This window comes from Vombatus ursinus, unplaced genomic scaffold (genome assembly GCF_900497805.2).
Source record: "Vombatus ursinus unplaced genomic scaffold, bare-nosed wombat genome assembly UNPS02014870.1, whole genome shotgun sequence".
NCBI classification, from domain to species: Eukaryota; Metazoa; Chordata; class Mammalia; order Diprotodontia; family Vombatidae; genus Vombatus; species Vombatus ursinus.
In genome coordinates, this window is record NW_020954648.1 from 9476791 (window position 1) to 9496857 (window position 20067).

General features: G+C 36.4%; 1 protein-coding gene across 1 annotated transcript in view; it reads left to right on the plus strand.

The window, feature by feature from the left end:
* The window catches only part of UBN2 (ubinuclein 2), a 120710-nt gene that overhangs the window by 75383 nt on the left and 25260 nt on the right, over positions 1-20067 (plus strand). Inside the window, exons 9-14 of the mRNA XM_027842285.1 lie at positions 1014-1132; positions 1649-1762; positions 2356-2499; positions 3394-3444; positions 6031-6073; positions 13548-15179. Coding sequence (XP_027698086.1) covers positions 1014-1132; positions 1649-1762; positions 2356-2499; positions 3394-3444; positions 6031-6073; positions 13548-15179 — 2103 coding nt within the window. The remainder of the gene's footprint in view (positions 1-1013; positions 1133-1648; positions 1763-2355; positions 2500-3393; positions 3445-6030; positions 6074-13547; positions 15180-20067) is intronic.

A 20067-nucleotide genomic window follows, 5' to 3' on the forward strand; every position in this document is an offset into this window, starting at 1 on the left:
TAAGTGTTAAGAGTTTTATCTTGAATTTGTGAGATGTGATGTAGTCATGAAGATTATTTCAGTGAGTGACTTGTGGAAATTTCTTATTACTTTTGAACTGTATATGGCCTGAACATAGTTTCCTGGTTAAGAAATTTGAAGAGTTGACAAATCTTAGAAATAGTACTAGACTAGAGGTCTCATTCCAGCTCTACTACTAGTTAACTGCATGACATAGTAAGGCACTGGTAGACTCAAAAAGACCCAGATTCAAATCCTGCTACAGAAACTTATTAGCTGTATGACCCTGGGCAAGTCACTTAAATCTCTGGGTCTCTGTTTCTTTATCTACAAAGAGTAGAGGCTGAACTGATGGCCTTAAAGATCCCTTCCTGAACTCAATTTATGATCCTTTGACCTAGGTTCTTATGACAGAACTGAGTAAATCATCTGATCTCTCTTTAGCCCAATTTTTAAACTAGGTGTAAATCACAGACTTTTCTTGGGAATTATGAAGACCAATGAGATAAGAGAGCTTTGATGTCCTCCAAAGAAATGCATATAAAAATATGAAATAGAATTCTCATGTCGTTTTTAAAGCTTTAATTGTCTAATGTTGACTTGCACATTTAGAAAAAGTAAGTTTGTGGAGAATTACTTGTAAAGGTAAAATGAAACTTCCATTTTAAATCAGAAGCAGGTTAGGTAAGAAGTTTACTTTAAGTCATGGCTACATATTGCCTTCACATATTGATTATTGAAGTATACTGGTATTAATTTAACTGACAAATATTGGATGTCCAAGAAAGATGAAATGGAGGTGGAAAAACAACTTAATACTGTTTTATACAATTTGTTTTAAAGAAACTTTACTCCAGTATGTTTGGGCATATTATTTTTAGAGTATCCCTATTCTGGAGGCCCAATTGTAATTTAGAATAGACATCTCCCAAAATCTGAAATGTCTTCTGCAGATTATTTTCCAGCATTCATTTGCAAATTTGCTTGTTAAAGCTTTATTGTTTTTCTCCTAGGATGATCGTTTAAGAGAACCATTGCAAAAACTGAAATTGGCTGTCAGTAATGTTATGCCCGAACAATTGTTCAAGTATCAGGAGGACTGCCAGGCTCGAAGTCAAGCTAAGAGTAGTAGGTATGTTTAACATCAGGTTGGATAGACTCCTAAGTTTAATCTGTCCCATAGCTAGAATTTTTGATTGCTGGGGATTGGCTTTCAAGAGGGCCCTGCCATACCTAAGTAAAAATCCAAATGTCCCAGTGCTATAGTCCCTACTGTAGCTGAATTATCACTCCCTACCACTCCCAGGATATCATCAAGATAAAAAATAGCTCCATTAAATGGATGTGTTGTAATTAAGATCTGAAATGCAGCCACAGCCTGCACTAGCCAGGTAATACCCACAATGACCAGCTAGAGTGCTCTGGGCCCCAAATAAATACTTTGTGAATTGAGAGGCAAAATGCTATCTGTTATTATTCTACTAAGAACTGTCTGTTATTGTTTGACTAATAATCTGAGGAAGACCTTTACCACATAATTTGGAAACTAACATTAAATTCGATGTTTTATATAGAAATGTTGATCCCCTGCATGCTTTGTCATGGATTGTGGCTTTGCATTCCACGAAATTAAATGGTTCATTTTCAGGTCACAAGCAGATGAAGAACGAGAAAAAAATGGATCCGAGGATGATGATGATGAGAAACCAGGAAAACGGGTCATAGGACCAAGAAAAAAATTCCACTGGGATGATACCATTAGGTATATTTTAACTATATCCTTTACTATTTATCTAATTACTTATGTAATGCAACAGTATGGTTTGTAATAAAAGGAGTCCGGTTATGTGGAAGACTAGATCTGGCAAAGAAAGGATTAATATGGAGACAAGTATATTCAAGAGAGTTACTTTGCTTTAGATCTTTTCTCATTTCTGTAATTTGAAGTACACAGTTTGTTATATGATACTTACCCATGAATTTTTCATTTCCCCAGAGTAAATCAAGAAGCAATACATTTTTTTCTGTCATTTTCATAGATTAGGTCCAAAAATTAGTAGAAGGGTAGAGTGTCTTTGTGAAATAAATCAGCTGTCTGTCTTTTTCATCTCTTTTGCCAATATTCCTTAATTGGAATATCACTATATTCTTTTTGACCCTATGTCAGCCCTTGGTGGTTTGATTGAAAAAGCATTAGTTGTGAGTGTTGTGATGTAAACAAGGTGTTTTAGAAATAGAGTAAATGCATCACCAGATAGTTTATAAGTGGTAGGTGTCTCTTACCCTAATTTCATTTCTTGAACTCTTTAAATAATTGTCTACATTTTTTATAGTCAGATTTTTTTTCCTGTTTAGGGCTTTGTTATGTAACCTTGTCAAGATTAAGTTGGGATGCTATGAGCTAGAGACAAATAAAAGCCAATCTGCTGAGGATTATCTTAAGACCTTTATGGAGACAGAAGTGAAACCATTGTGGCCTAAGGGCTGGATGCAGGCTAGGTAAGAAATTTAGCATCCTAAGCTGTGTATCATCTTGTTCCTTATGTTACTTTAAAAAAAATTTTAAAACATTTTGCTAAGAGCCTACTATGTGCTGGGCACTATACACAGCCGGATAGAAACACTTAGGCCTCCTATCTTATGAAGTTTATATCCTTAAAGAGATAAGATAGATATAGACATGAGAATGTGGAAATACAAAAAGTTAATTGTTACAAGACACATCTTTTGTGTGTTTTTGTTTTGTCAGTAGTAGAGGAAGGTGAACAACAGGGTAAGATTCGAAAGAACAATATAAATTTGGGGAGAGGGACTATTACTAGTTAGTCTAGAAATTCAGTAATAGTAAAAATAGAAGGATTATTTATGGGTGGCTACTTTGAAGTTAAAAATAATCTGTATTTAGGGTACATAGGAAAAGAGACTTTGGATTCTACAGGAGGTAGACAAATAGAATTTTTCGCTGAAAGAAGATTTTTCAAAAGGACTTTCTCAAAAATTCAGGGAAATCACCTCTAAATACTTGAAAGGTTCATAGTCTAAGTATGGATGACCAGCCTCAGCAAATTGAGAGGTCATGCAGCCTTTGTGTCTTCAAACCTCTTTACATTGTAGCTCTAGTTAATGGGGAAAAAATGATCTATTATTCCACAGTTAGATATGCTGAAGTCTTAAATGTCAGTGGGATAATTAGAAGCAAAGTCTCCCTTTCCAGCCACTTTGGTAAGAACTTAGAGGTCTATCCAACAAGTGATCATCCGTAACTCAGATATTTTTCCCAAGTCAATAATTGAGTTGAATGTGCAAATAATCTTTTAAGTGGTAAATAGTGGCAAATAATAACTGATTGAAAATCCAGTGGTAATATTGTCTATCTGCCTTTTTTGTCTCTAGAATGCTCTTTAAGGAAAGCCGAAGTGTTCACAATCATCTCACTTCTGCTCCGTGAGTAAATACAGAGGCTTTAAAAAAAAAATCTCATTTGCTTTCATTTCACCTTATTTGACAATTATCAAGCTATGTTAATCTCTTAAAATTTTTGGCAAATTAATGTTACTCAATCCATTTTGACTGATAATGAGGAATTTTAGGAGATGAAAAGAATCAATTAAGAATACAATGAAACGGTGGACTGAATTTGTTAAGTATGTAAACTGTACTCACCATACAAAAATTGTGTTCCAGAAGTACATCTGTAAGTTGCTAATACTTAGAACATGATTTCCCCTAAAAATAATATCACTCGTAGTAGTGACTAGGCTGCCAGGCTAGCGCCCCATAAGTCCGTAGACAACTAAGTTAAGGCAGTACTGAAGGCAGTGTAGTATATTGGAAAGCACACTTGGCTAGGAATCAAAAAACTTTTTCTAATCTCAGCTCTTGTCACTTCCTGTGTGACCTTAAACAAGTTACTTAATGTCTGACCTCTCTGAGTCTTAATTATCATCTATAAAGTGTGCTATTAGTAATGTGACATATGACTGTGTTATAGAGTTGTTTTAAGGATCACATAAGAACGTGGAAACACTTTGTAAACTGTAAAATACTATGTAAATTTCAAGTAGTATGTTTTTAATACTATTATTACTAGCCTGAGTTCTGGGTCTTATAAGGAAGAAACCATGTAGTGTAAGAGCAAAAGAGAAAGTTTCGTCTTCTTTTCTTAACATAGGGTTGCTATGCAAAATCTTTGAAATAGGCAGGTTTTGTTTATATATCTTCCTACTTCCTTTTCTGTTCCTCCAGGCTCTCTTCTAGTAACTATTCCCCCAATTTCTTTATGTTGTCCTAACCTCCAAACAGTGGCTGTCTGGCTCAGGCCTGCTGCATGCTTCAGAGTACTACAAAAGTTCCTACCTTCCATCTCCTCAGTCAAAAGCTCATTTTCTCAGGGTAATTAATCAATGCTCTGTAGCAGACCAACTTATTTGTTGTAACAGACTTAATTTTTTCATACTATTGTTAGCTCTTTAATATTCAAAATATATTTGCCTTTTTAAGAGAAAATACTCATTAGCTCAATCTATAATTGGTGGGATTTTAGTGTAACCAAGAGAAAAAATTCAAGCAAAGTACAAGAAGAGAATTTTGGGCAGGGGAGGCTACCATATAGATAATGCAGCCCTTCCTGGGAGTCTGCCCTCTAAGTCAGCTCTCTAAGCTTTCTGTTTTTTGCCTTTATTTCTTCTACCTCTGAGCCCACAGATTGTCTAAGAACTCTGAATTTTCTTCACAGGGCTTTTAATGGTGGTGATAGAAAAATAACAGGGATTATCAAGGAGTTTTGTATGGTCTGGAGGAAAATGGAGAAAGAGTAGGTTGACCTGGTTTTGCAAGCATTTGTAAATTTTATTTACTTATAAATTGGAGACTTCCAATAAAGTGAAACTTTTTTCTTGTTTTTCTTTTATCTTTTTTCTTCCTCAAACTTTTCCATAATTGCCATTCTTTTAAGTAAAGGGCAAACTACTGCTCCTATTTTTCCTAAAATATCTATTGTATATATATTTCTAAGGATTAGAAGAAGTATATTACTAGCTTCTTGAGACTTCGCAGTAGGTTCACTCAGTTCAGAAAGAAATTATATTCCACCTTTGTCATATTTCAGCATTCTCTGCACCTGTTCATGGGCAAATTCCAGACATCTCCTATCATTTCTGAAATAGGCTTAAGGATAGGAGAAAGAGGGCCCTAACCGTGATTTTAAATAATGTTTATTTTTCAATGTGCTTTTCTTTTTGTATTCTTTTGCTTTATTCTTTTATATGCAACAATAGACAAGATTTTCTTTTTTACTACCTTACATATCTTTCTTTTACTGTTTTTATTCTGTAAAAACATCATTAGTTCAGATTCCACCAGAATATCTTGGCCAGTAAAATAGCGTATTTTAGTATTGTTTATGAAGAAAGAATATTTATAATGTAAACAAGATTATAGAAAAAAAGCTTGATTACTTAAAATATTTAAATAGGGAATGCTCTATTCTTTAAATTTGAGCTATATGTATTTCATAGATTTAGAATAATAGTAGTCAGAGGCAGGAAAGGAACCTTAGAGATAATCTATTTCACCCCTTTCTCCTATTTTACTAATGAGAAAACTGAGAGCCAGAGGGTTACATAGCTAATTAGTGGCACAGTTATGATTAGAAGCTAGATCTAAAGGCTAAATGCATATGTTTAAAAAAAATTCTTTAATTCGTTCTGTTTACTAATTCATGTTGACCTCTCAAATTAGTGATTTACTGAAAATATATTCACTTAAATGCTTATTATGAATATTCTGTGTATAAGATACTGTGATATTTGGTGTTGTGGAAAATTTGGAGATGGATAAGACAAGATCTCTTTGTTCTCAAGGAACTCAGATCGTGTGTGTGTGTGTGTGTGTGTGTGTGTGTGTGTGTGTATGTATGTAAGAGTGCGCGCATTACAAGGCCATGTGTGATAAGTGGCAGATGGTGTAAACACCATACTATTCAAGTAGTTTTAGTCTTAGTCTCACATTTGACTTTCTTTCTTGAATTAGGGCAAAGAAAAAGGTAATTCTGGCACCTAAACCCAAAGTGAAGGTAAGTATTAAAAGCAGCTCTTTTAAATGTAATTTATGAATTTGGAAAAGTTCTCTTTTATAGCTCAAAAGGATATTTTAGTACACAGCATAGACATTGTAGATAGAGTTAAGATATTTTCAAACTTTTTAACATTATAAAACCCTTATATTAAAAATTCAAAGAGCTATCAAGTTGTATAGGTTCAATAATATAAGCTAGCGAAAATAGTGTAAATATTTGTTAGTGTATAGCCAGCAGTACGAATTAAGCAATAATAAATTAAATAAATATTCAGATAATATGGGTTAGGGATAGAGGTCATAGGTTTTCAGTAAACATGTCTGTCTTTTTCTTATTGTTAATGTGGGTCTTGGCGAAACAAATGTCCAGACCGGAACAGAATGCAATATTCTTCCTTTTTGGCATAATTTGTCAATTGCCCTTAAACAAATACACTATTACAGGGCGAAAAGGAAAGTGGCATTTGTAGATTCAGTGCAGTTCAACAATGCCTACTATGTGCAAGGTACTATTCTAGGTATTAGAGGTACAGAGACAAGAAAGGCCTTAAGCTTATGTTATATTGTTCAATGGTAGAGGGAGAGAATACAATATTTAAACAAATAAATACAAAGTTATTTTGGGTTGAGGCAGTAACACTAGGGAGATCTAGGGTAGGGTATCAGAAAGAATCTTGGGTAGGTTATTACATCTACAGTGTGCCTTGAAAAGAGCTATAGAAGCTGCCACCTCCTTCACTAACTCATTAGGATGAAGGGGGCAAGGGTTTTCAGTGGTGGAGGATAACCAGTCAACATGCATTTATTTAACACATAGTATGTGTCAAACATTGTACTTAAGCATTGGAGATACAAAAAAAGGCAAAAACAGGGTACCTGCTGTAGTTGAAATAGTTGATCACAGGCTCAAGGTTGTGAAGGGAGAGAGAGAGACAAGAAAAAGGGATGCTGGGTTGGGGGGGAAGGGCTTAGGGGGACTAGAGATTATGATGAGGATGAACAATAAGTTAAGAAGAAATGAAACATGGGAAGAAATGGAGGGATAGGTTATAATCAGAACAATTTGAGAATTAAAGGTTATAAAACAGACTCAGTTATGGATGATAGTGAGATTTGATATATGATATACCTGTGAGTGACTGGAGTAAAGAAGTAGATCCTGAGTGCTGAGGAAGTTGTTGAACTGGGAGTTGAGGATTTTTAAGAGAACATTAATATGTCTGTTGAAATGCTTGAGTTTGAGGACATACATTGGTGTGGAGAGGAATATTGAGAACTATTTTGTTGAAAAAAAAAATGAGCACCTTAAGGATTGTAGATGATTGTGAAATTCTTAGATTTGATAATATAGGAGGAAGCATAGCTTTTTGCCCTTTCCTCTGGACAGAATTTAACTTCATGCAGTTGTTTTTCATTCATAACCTTACACCTAAGCCCTGCCCTTTATAACTTTACAATACCTATAATTTTTCATTGTCATCTTTTTTTTCCTCCCTTCTCTAATCTATTCTACTTCCTAGAAAACTAGTCATCAGTGTTTCTTTTTTAATTCAGTTTTATTTTATTTTCAGTTCTGAATTCTCTCCCTCCTTTGTCTCCCCCACCCTTCCTCCCCACACACACACTGAGAAGGCAAGAAAAATAAAATCCATTACAGATACGTACAGTTTTGCAAAACAAATTCCTGGGGCATTAGCCATGTCCAAAGTAGAAAGAAAGAAAAAGTAAGGAAAAAAATATGCTTCAACATACATTCTTGAATCCATCAACTTTCTATTTGGAAGTAAATAGTATGTTTTATCTTGGGTCCTTTGAAATTATTGTTGATGAGGGGCAGCTGGGTGACACAGTGGATAGAGCTATGGCCTTGGAGTCAGGAGAACCTGAGTTCAAATCCAACCTCAGACACTTGACACTTAACTAGCTGTGTGACCTTGGGCAAGTCACTTAACCCCATTGCCTCACCAAAAAGCAAAAAAAAAAAACAAAAAAAGAAAGAAATTGTTGTTGATGGTTGCGTTGAACAGTTTCTCAGTCTTTCAAAGTTAATTATTTCTACAGTGTTGTTTTCATTGTATAAATTGTTCTCCTGGTTCTACTTACTTCACTTTGCATCACTTCATATAAGATTTTCCAAGTTTTTTTGAAACCATTCTGTTCATCATTTATTATATTGCACAATAGTATTCCATCACACTCATATACCATAACTTTTTCAGCCATTTCTCAATTGATGAGCATCCTCTTAGTTTCCAGTTCTTTGGTACCACAAAAAGAGCTGCTATATTTTTGTACAGATAGATCCTTTTCCTGTTTCTTTGATCTGTTTGGGGTATAGACCTTGTAGCAGGATTGCTGGTTGAAAGGGTATGAACAACTTAATAGCCTTTTGAGGCTATCAGTTCTTACAATGTAGCCACCTTTCCTGACGAACAAAAGTGAGGGATAGAATGGAAGACCAGCTTCCTTAAAATTGCCAGTTCCATTTTAAGAATATGTCCTTTGACCTGAGCTAATTCTTCCAAGGCTTATCTCACTCATGAATTTAACCTTTTGGCCACTTTAGCAGTATAAGAAGTCCTTTAGTCAACAGACATATAACTTACTTGCCAAATAGAGAGAGCTGGCTGCTAAAGGCAGTACCAGCTTAAAATATAAGCTCATTTGTAAAATCTTAAAATGGATTATGAATGATTATAAATTGTATTGTCTCATAAAGCAAAGAGAAACAATGGAGGGCAGAAGGAATTTAAAGCAAGCTTAGTAAGATATCCAACTATGCAGAGTTCACCCCAAGGGGATTCCAAGATGGAAGGAGGAATGACAAATATAAGTAAAGTGGAAAAGATTTGCAAAAACCATTTTAACAGACTTTTTTTTCCTCAAGGATATAGAAACTATCACATTTGGTCTAAGGTGCTTACAGAGGAGATAGAAATGATATTAAAGGGAACAAAGACAAGAGGAAGTGATACAGATGTGAGGGCATTGAAGAACTGAAATACCAGATATCTAAAGGGAGAGGAGGATATACCAGAATATGAAAGCATCATAAACCTTAATACCCCAAAAAAGGTGACCAAGAGAACATAAATTACTACTGACCTATATGATTGCTGTCATATCCTTATAAAATCTTTGAGGGTCATCTACACACAAATTGAGAACATCCTCAGTAGAGTATTAGTAAAAAGTAATCTACTTTAAGATTTTTGCAAGTAATATTCAACAATAGACTACCTCATTGACACAATTGACTGAGAGATATGGAGATAAAGATACTGTGTTTATTGAGTACAAAAAAAAAGCCAAAACATTAAACTCAAGTAGAATAAAATATCACCTTACAGTTTCAGTTTTTTTTTTTTTAAATAGCACAGTATTTTCCATCCACATATAAAGATCATTTAGGGCCTTTAGAAGATATTAACAAGAAAAATAAACCCATTCAGTTATCTTCTTATAATAAACATCAAGAGGGCATAAAGCAGGGACATGCAGGCTTACCAAGAATATTTGCTACTATGAAGGAGGTCTACCACAGAGTCTACTTTAAGACTTCCCTAAGGATGATGAGCTCCTCCAAATTCATTTATTTGTGGATAATATTGTATTGATTACATCAAGTTCCAGAATATTGCAGAGCCTCCTAAAAAAGATTAGTGATCACTTAAAAGTAGTTAGGTACAGTCATTCAGAAAAAACTAAATGGATAACAAATTTCTTTTGCTCAGATTTTAATTTACATCTTTTTGGACACCCTATAGAACTTGTCCAAAAGCCTGTATATCTGGAACATGTAGTACAGATGGATAGTGGATTAAGCTGACAACTGAAAAGGAGCAGAGACTGGATTACCTTCAGGAAATTGCATAGCATTTTTATTGACTTCAAGCTTCCTTGCAATAGTAAAAGCCCATCCTTTCAGGATAGGCATTTTATTGGTGCTGCTATATGGCAGAGATGTGGAACACAACTACTTCTGAAAAACTAAAGATAAGTGCTACAGAAAGGGCAATGAAAAGGCTTATGGTAGGTCTGAGGAGGCTGCAACATATAAACAATGAAAAATGCCAAAGAACTGGAATAAAGGATGTCATCAGGAAATTGTATGACAGAAAGAGAAGTTATATTAGTCTCATGGCAAGAACAAGTGATGATAAGTAGACAGCCAGATTGCTTCACTGGTGCTTGTGATGTCAGGTGAAATTGAGGAAAGCCTCCAACATGTTTGGGGAACAATCCCTTGTATTAATCTTTTGAGAGGACATGAATGTGAGTGGTATGGAGTAGGTGGCCTTGGATGGGCAATGTTCTGCATCATTGGAGGGAATTCTCAAATTAATGAGATCTGAGCTTCATTTGAGTGATTAATATCCAGTAAAGATATATTTGTCTCATGTTTTGCCTGAAGTTAGTCCATTCTCCTTTACTTCTTTATTATGCTTGGTTTCCCACTCCCTCACATCATTTTTATCACTGCCACATTTTGCCACCTCAGCATCCATATCACTTTTATTATCTTCACTTTTCTTAGCTTCAAATCATGGTTTATCCCTAGAATATAATATATAGCATTTTTGAAACTTTAGCTACAAGCCCTGGAATTATCCATTATACTATCCATTAGTATTTTTACATAAATTTCTTTATTTTTCTTCTAAGTGTAAGAGCCTGATTTCTTAATTTCCAATACAGTAAGCATTTATATATAGATAGATAGATAGATAGATAGATAGATAGATAGATAGATAGATAGATACGTGTGTGTGTGTGTATATAGATATATATATATATCTATATACACACACACATACATATATAATCCACATAAAAAACTCTTTGGGAGGCGCTCAATAATTTGTAAGAGTGTAAAGAGGTCCTTAATGAGATCAAAAAGTTTGAGAACCACTGACAATAGAGAATTTTCCATGCCTAGAATGCACCATTTCCATATCTTGTTAAAAATCCTTCCTTTCCTTTAAGGCCCAGTTCAGGTGCCACAATGAAGCATTTCCTGAATTCTGCTACCTGAAAGTGATCTCTCCCTCCTCAAATTTTCTTATAGCACTTTTGATCTCTCCTTATCATATTCTGTCTCTTATACTTGTGAAACATCACTTTTCCTTTCTAGATTATAAACTTCTTGAGGGCAGAAATTGTGTTATTTTCCATTTTTGTATCCTTATAGCCTAACAACAATGTCTCATACATAATAGTTGCTTAATATATTTGCTATTGAATTGAATTTTTCTAAATGTAATCATAAGATCCATACTTATTTCTCTTATGATTTACTTGTATTATATTCCCTTTAAATGCCTCTAGGATAAACATTCTCTCTTAATGCTTAGCCTCTTTTATTCCAAACTTTGTTCAAGTAGTCCTTAATTGTTCCAATATTATCATAATTGTTTTCATGCCTCAAGAGTATTTTTGATGATGGATTATATATCTTCAGTAATGAAAATTGGATAGCATGTCAAAGTAAACTGATGTCCCATCTCTACTAACCATTTAACTATGCACATAATAGTAGTCTTTATGTAATCTAGTATGTGATTTTTCAAAGAGAAAACTTTTAATATTGACAAGGAAGTTAGAAATTTGGGTATTAAAATGCATCAGAGCTTCTCATTAGACTAGTGTTAACAATTTCAGAAGGAAACTGCTTCTCCATTCTCTCTGCTGCCTCCTTCACTTAATTTCTCTAGTTCTCAACTTCCTTCTCAGTGAAACAAGGGGCTTTGATTATTCCTAGGAGACTATTCCTTAGGCCAGTACTTTCAAATTCAAGTAGATCCCTGGGTGGCAAATTGATTTTGAAAACCATAAATTACCATCTATGTTTTATTATATTTTATTTGTTTTGCTAAACATTTCCCAATTACATTTTAATCTAGTTCCCAGGAATGAATTTGATACCTCTGCCTTAAGTTATCCTTAAACTTCCTTCTTACTTTGAAATCTAAGAATCTACTACCCTCAAGTAACAGGTGCCCCGTTAGCCACTATAGAAATGTTTGCAAAACCCTGAACATAGATTAAGATTCTTTAATTTATCTTAAACTTGGGGGAAATGTCCTTTTTCAGGTATATGCAATATTTATTGAATAGAATTTTAATATGTTTTTCACATATATGGATTTATGTTGATTTTTTTTTCCTCTCCTCTTCCCCTATGACCTCTCAGGGTTCTCCTTATATTCTCCTTGCTTTATAGTTTTTTGAAAAGTGAATTGTTTTAGAAAATAGTCATTATTCTCTAAGGAATATAAAGTTCCAATACCTTCCTATTACTACCCTCCTCTGTCCTAACCTGTGAGTGAGGTTCAAAATGTAAATAGTTTTAAAATAAATTTTCTTCCTACTTAATGACAGTGAGGCATCAATATCTTTGTCATCTTCAGGTTATGTGTGGCAGAAAAGTAAGATGTCAGGGGCACCTAGGTGGCGCAGTAGATAGAACACCAGCCCTGAAGTCAGGAGGACCTGAGTTCAAGTCCAGCCTCAGACCAAACACTTGACATTTACTAGCTATGTGACTTTGGGCAAGTCACTTAACCCCAGTTGCCTAAAAAAAAAAAAAGTAAGATGTCAAGAACTGGAACTCATTTTTGTTGTTTTGAATCACTTGGACAAAAAGTGAAAACCAAAGGGTCATTTTCATTTAGTATAGGTAGGAATTGGAGGATAGGGGCAGGTTGTAGACTGTGAATCCAGAAAGCCACTCTGTGGTCAGACTAAGAGCAGTTAGCCCTAACTGCATGGGCCAAATAGGTAACCTGGTTTCACTGTTCCAAGATCCAGGATGCAAAGGGGACCTTAAGGCAGAAGCAGAATCCAGATGCAAACCAGATTCATATTAAGCATAACGGAACAGAAGGAGAATAAAGCCCACAAAGGAGGAGACAAAGGAATAGTTACTCAGGAATTGCTATAGGCCAGGGGTGGAGAACCTGCAGCCTCGAGGCCACATGTGGCCTTCTAGGTCCTTGGGTACAGTCTTTTGACTGAGTCCAAGTTTTACAGAAAAAATCTTTTTATTAAGGGAATTTTTTTTCTGTGAAGTTTGTATTCTAAGGGCCACACTTGAGAAGCTAGAGAGCCACGTGTGGGCTCGAGGCCGCAGGTTCCCCACCTCTAGTAAAGGCAGATGAGTCCACACTGGAATGTGACTCTTGATCCTAGTATTGTACAGGTAGTCTCGTCTCTGTCTTTTCAAGCAGTCTTCTTAGTTAAGGCAAACAAAGGGCATTAGTCATGTATTATTCGCCAAAACTAGATTAGTGGTGTAGAGGTACTTGTGGTTGATCATTATAGCATAGTCAGAATACTAGGTCCTCAAGCTTCTCATCACAGTTCTAAGAATGGAGATTTCCATTGAAAAAAATTAAACACTGATTGGCAAGGGACTCTTTAGTGTCTGAGAAATTTATACATTGTAACTTTTTTTTTTCCTTTTACTCAAGGACTGTAGTCCAAAAAAGGACCAGAAAATACATACATCTTTATTGTCTTCAGTTGGTGGTCCATCAGTGAGCTCTGTTACTTCTGCTGTTGCCCCAACCAGCTCTAGCAGTACACCAGCCCAGGAAACTATTTGCCTTGATGATTCACTAGATGAAGATCTTTCTTTTCATCCACCTTCGCTGGATTCTGTTTCTGAGGCATTAGCTGTTATCAATAATGGGACCAAGGGCCCTCCAGTTGGCTCTGGAATAGGTATACCAACTACAAGACCTCGACCAGGACTTCGGGAAGAAAAATTAGCAAGTATCATGAGCAAGCTGCCATTGGCTACTCCAAAAAAAATAGAGTCAGCTCAGACTGCACATTCATCAAGTCTTATTGCTGGCCATACAGGACCAGTACCAAAGAAACCCCAGGACTTAGCTCACACTGGTATCTCGTCAGGCCTTATTGCTGGTTCCTCAATTCAAAACCCTAAAGTTTCCTTAGAACCTCTGCCAGCCAGGCTTCTTCAACAAGGACTCCAACGGTCAAGCCAAATCCAAGCATCTTCCTCTTCACAGGCCCATGCCTCTTCTTCCTCTTCCCAAGCCCAAGCTGCTGCCTCCTCTCATGTTTTGGTGACTTCTCCAGAGGCCCAAGAATCTTCCTCAGTAACACAAGTGACAAAGGTGCACCAGCATTCAGCTGTCCAACAAAACTATGTGTCCCCATTACAAGCCACCATTAGTAAATCACAGACTAACCCAGTGGTGAAATTAAGTAGTAATCCCCAGCTTTCTTGCTCATCCCCACTCATCAAGACTTCAGAGAAACCACTTGTATACCGCCTTCCTTTATCTAACTCCTCATCTGGAAGTGGCTCTCAAGGGTCCCATCCACTGGTCTCTCGGACAGCACCTAGCACCTCTACCTCTAGTAACTATTTAGCCAAGGCCATGGTGTCACAAGTTTCCACCCAGGGTTTCAAGTCTCCTTTTTCTATGGCTGCATCCCCTAAACCTGCTGCATCCCCTAAACCCGCTGTATCTCCTAAGCCTGTAACATCACCTAAACCCTCTGCCTCACCCAAGCCTTCTGCTTCACCTAAGCCCTCTGCCTCACCCAAGCCCTCTGCTTCACCCAAACCTCCTGCTTCACCCAAACCCTCTATATCAACTAAACCTTCTTTGTCAACTAAACTTATCATATCTAAATCCAATCCAACTTCCAAACCTGCCGTATCCCCCAGTTCTTCCAATTCAAGTGCACTAGTAGCCCAGAGTAGCCACTCTCCCAGTAACAATCCAATCCATAAACAGCCCAGTGGAGTAAATATCAGCAGACAGTCTCCTACCTTGAATTTACTGCCCTCTAGTCGCACTTCAGGCCTTCAGTCTGCAAAAAATCTTCAGGCCTCTTCAAAGTTAGCTAACCCAGCATCCACTGGAACTGTTGGAAAGAATAGCTTGAGTGGAATCGTAATGAATGTACCTGCCAGCAGAGGTGGCAATCTAAACTCAAGCGGAGCTAATAGGACTAGTCTGTCTGGGGGGACCGGAAGTGGAACACAGGGTGCTACTAAACAGTTGTCTGCTCCACATAGACCATCCACTGCCTCAGGGTCTTCAGTTGTAACAGCCAGTGTGCAGGTAAGTACTTAATCTATATTTGTCTGATAATGTTAAAGATTCAGTTATCTTTCTTTTTCCTAAGCCCTTTGGATAAAGTGTTATGAATGAATCCATATATGTTGAATCTATAGAATAAACTTATTGATCAGATTTTCAATTCTATTTTCAAATGTATTGGGCTTATCCATTTGTTGGACAGAGAGCAGGAGAAAAAAACTTAAACCTTTATAGTACTTAAAAAAATGATATCCATGTTCTTCTCACATAATTTTCTAGGTGTTCCAAAAAAGAAAGTAAGATTTATAGAGTGTTTTTTCTCATTAATAATACTAAATTTTTCTTGAGTTGATTATGAAAGAAAACTGAAGCCTCCAGTAATATATCATTTATATTTAAATTACACTTTTAACTTGAAACCCTCAGAAGTCTGAGTGAGTAGATCTAAAGTAGAAGTCTTAACATGCAAACTCATGGACATAACAAGATAGTTGTCTATATATTTTAAGGACCATTCAGGTTCAGGTTGTGTTTCTTGCCACTCTCCACCCCTATCTCCTCCTAGGTTTCAAAATAAAAAAGATCATTTCACTGATATGTATTTTAGATTTGGTTCATCGTGAAATAATGCATTAATTCAAATTCCACTCTGAAGGAACTTAGAGATATATACTGGTAAGTATATTATGAAGATTGGAGTCGTGATGCCATATTGACCTTCTATGTAAAACACTTAAAGTAAAAAGTAGTCAATAATTATACAGCCTCTTATAGTATCATAATAGAGTCTCTTCCTTCCTCTCCAGCAGGTACCATCCTTCTCTTCCTTCCAGGCCACTTCCTTCTTTGGAAGGGTGATGGCATTTGCAGTTAGGAACAGAGAGGAAGCACCTATATATATATATAATTGATACTTGTTCACCCAAGACTCCATTTCTTTCTGACACCATCAGTTCCTTCTCTAGCTGTGAAACTGACAGATTACTGCTGTCCCCATTATTTACTATCAGCAGCATGTTAATCCTCTGCTCTCACTTTTCTCTTGACGCAGTGGTAGAACTATTCCTAAGCCATGCATAAGCAAATAAAGTTTTTAAAAGAAATTTTGTCATGAAACTAAGATTAAACATGTAAAGGACAAGCAGTAGTATGAAAAAGAAGGCTTTACAAGAGAATAGCAGGTTCTTAATCCTCTGAATTCAAATTTAAATTAATATGAAATCTAACCTGAGTTGTTTTGGTTGACATAATCTTCAGGCGTAGATGGATTCTTATTCTACTTTACAGCCTAGTTCTTTTCCCCAACTCCAAATAAATCTTATCTGACTCCGGCTTCATGACCTGAACTAACTTATTTACCTTCCATGAAATTACCTAGCACTTTTCCCAAATTACACTTTTCATTCTACCAATAGGAAGCAAATTGTCTCTTTTCTAGTTGTAAAACTAATTCCCTTTGATCCAGTTATCAAATCTATTACTGCCCCCTGATTTTAGCTATTTCCTAATAGGTTTCCTCCTCCCAAATTACTTATGAATAGTTAACTGACAAGGCCTGAGCCACATGAATTATGACACTTCTCTTCTTGTTCATACCACTGGGTCATGTTAACAGCTGCACATACTTTACTAGGTTTTAGCTGGTGCTTCAACTCATTTACCCAGGGGAAGGCTATCTATAAATAACTTTACTATGTTTATACAGTGCCAGCTTTTTAAATATGTGGTGATATTTGATATACGTAGACTTCTTCTATACCAAAAAGCAGATATAGAATTTTATCAAGAGATAGCAGCTAGCTATAGGTCACGCAGCTGATTTTGATAAATACCAGTGACTTGTTGTGAATCCTGAGAGAGAATGAAAAGTGATTCTATATGCACATATGTGAATGGTAATATAGCAGTACTTACTGAACCTGTACTGTTACTGTACTGTACTGTTAATATGAACTAGCAGTCTGACAGCTGCTTAAAAATGAATCTACTGATGCAGTTATACTCTAGTAGAAGTCTACATTTGTATAAGTGTCAAGTCTAGGTCAAGGGCAGTAATAATTCCACTATGTTCTGTGTTAACCAGATCATGCCTGAAATATTTTGTCTAGTTCTGCATGTGACACCCAGATAGTATCTGCAGGAGGACAATAAGGATGGTGAGGGATCTTGCAACAGTCTCATATGATATATTATTTAAGGCAGTGGAGTTGTTTAGTCTGGAAAAGAGAAGACTTAGGGAAGAAGACTTTTAAGAGTACCTTGTTTTATGTTGTTCCAGAGAGTAGAAGTAATGCAAATGAATGGAAATTTTAGCTAAGGAGATTCTAGCTCAGTATAAAAAAGAACTATTATTATAAATCTGTACAAAAACAAAACAAATTGCCTTGTTCAGACTAGATGACTACCTGACAGGGATCTTATAGTTAGGATTTCTGCATTAGGAGGGAGATTGTACTGGTTATCCTCTACCATTACTTGAAGCGCTCAAGATTCTATGAATGTGGGGCAGCTAGGTGGCACAGTGGATAGAGCACTGGCCCTGGAGTCAGGAGTACCTGAGTTCAAATCCGGCCTCAAGACACTTGAGGCTAGCTGTGTGACCCTAGTCAAGTTACTTAACCCCAATTGCCTCACCAAAAAAAAAAGATTCTATGAATGTATATGGTATAGGATGTGGTACATGTATGTTTAAAAGTGAGAAAAGAAAGTCTTTATCCAGTTTCTGGGGAGGTTGAATTGACCAGGATAACTAAAGAATGGTAAGGATACTAGGTATATGGTAGGAGTGACCAAAGATTATTACTTTTGGTTTGAAGGCACATAATACAGTAGGAATGGTTTGAGGAGAAATATTTAATATGCCTGAATCAATAAGAAGTTTTACAGGCTGATAAAATCTTAAGGCCAAAAAATGTATCTGCAAAGTAGATAGACCAAATACATTCATATGTGCTAGCTCAGCTTATCTTTCTACCCCAACACAAAACATTCTGTTACTTCTATATCATTTCCTTCATTTCTGTCACTTACTTTCCTCTATACAAAGCTCAAGTCAGTAATAGAGCCTTGATAGTCTGTCAACACTTGTCAAAAATGCTATTTGCTAACTTCATAGTAGGTACTATGGGGGATATACAAAAAAAGTCTGATATACTTCAGCTGTTCTTGAAGGCATTTAGAGCCTAAATAGGGAGGTGATACATATATGAAACAACTAAAGAAAACACTTTTTAAAAAATCATTGAGTGCACATTAAATGTACTACTGTAATAAAACTGAATACTTATGTCTTGAGAGTCTATGTAAAAGGTTAGGGGATGACACTGAAGTCTTCATCATTGCTTCTGTATTAGTTTGAAAGCAAGAGTAAAGAGCTTGGATTTGATGAATTAAGATATTAGGGAACCACTCTGTATATTGTAAAGAAGGGAGTGGCATGATGAAATGAGCAAGATGATTTTACAGTTGTTGGTAAGATAGATTGGAATGGGGAAAGATCAAAGGCAAGAAAATCAGAGAACTCCCTATTGGTCCAGTTATAAACTGTACTTTTCCATCTTTCCTCAATTCAAATATGGCTTGCATAAAACCCAATTGTTTGCTGTAATCATGCCCTTAATTACACTTTGTCTGTTGGTAGTATCTGAAGCTATAGCAGATAGTTTGCCCACCTTTTGGCACACAAGCTGGAGGAGCTTGTGTCTTCCTGTTGGTGCTACAAGATAAGGGAAGCAGGTCCTTCTTTCCTGTTTGGGGCTGCTTCCCTAGTTCGTAGAATTGAGGAATCTTACTGCAAAGTCCACTGACTGCCCTTGCCTCTTTCATATCACCAACAGTAGAGAAGAGTAGAGGAACTATGGAGAGCACAGGGAGAGGATCCCAGAAATCCCCTTTCCTGAAGAATTTGTTTGGTTTGGGCTATATTTTTCCCTTGACCCTAGGGCTCTTGCAGCTCAATGTCAGAATAAAGTAGGCAAAAGAAGGAGGCAGGGATGGTAAGATCCTACGGAAAAGTGTGGTTTCCATATTTTGCATCTGAGTGAGGAAGTTGCCTAGTAATGGAGTGGGGATAAGAAAGAAGATGATAAGAAGAATGATTGTGATTCATCTGTGCTAGCCTCCTCCCTATCCTCAAAAGGTCTGTTGAAATTCTGGGGTCTGGTATTCTGACTTTAAAATAGGGTAGTGATGGAGAGTATTTTTAATTTTTCTTTCAATTGACACACTTAGCTTGGGGGACCCAGGGTGGCTTGATATCCAAGTTGGGGGATGTGGATATCATGCAAAAAAGAGGAAAAAAAGACTACTGTTTTCCTCTGGACTGAGATTTCTACCAAACCCACGGTGGAGATGTCAGAGTAAAGTCACAGCAGGTTAAGAAGAGGCTATGGGATTGAAAAAAGTAGAGAAATAAAGTTTGTTTTACCACTGTCATGTGCAGAATCCTGCAAATGGAAGGTAGAGCTGACAAGATATTTCTTTTCCTTGAACACATCCCTTTAGTATTGCCTGAGTCTTAATGCAACATGGTTTTTACACTTGACTTGAATGGTATATTCCTAGGGATGGGGATATCAGGGGATGTAATGGACACAGCCCAGATATATGAATCATAGAGTAATGTAAAATAATAAGACTGATTCTCTAGTTCTCACATGAAAATATTAGAATCCCAGAGTTGGAAGGGACCTTGTGGGTCATCCACTCCAACTTCCCACCCAATGCAGGAATCACCTCTACAACATCCCTGAATGTTGAACAGAACAGGGCTGAGGACAGAACCCTGTGGCCAGCTCACTCCAGCCAGCTCCCTCCAGGTTGACCTTGGTCCATTAATCATTACTCTTTGGGTATGGCTATTTAACAAGTTACAAATCCATTACTTTACTGTCTATATTTTATAGTCATA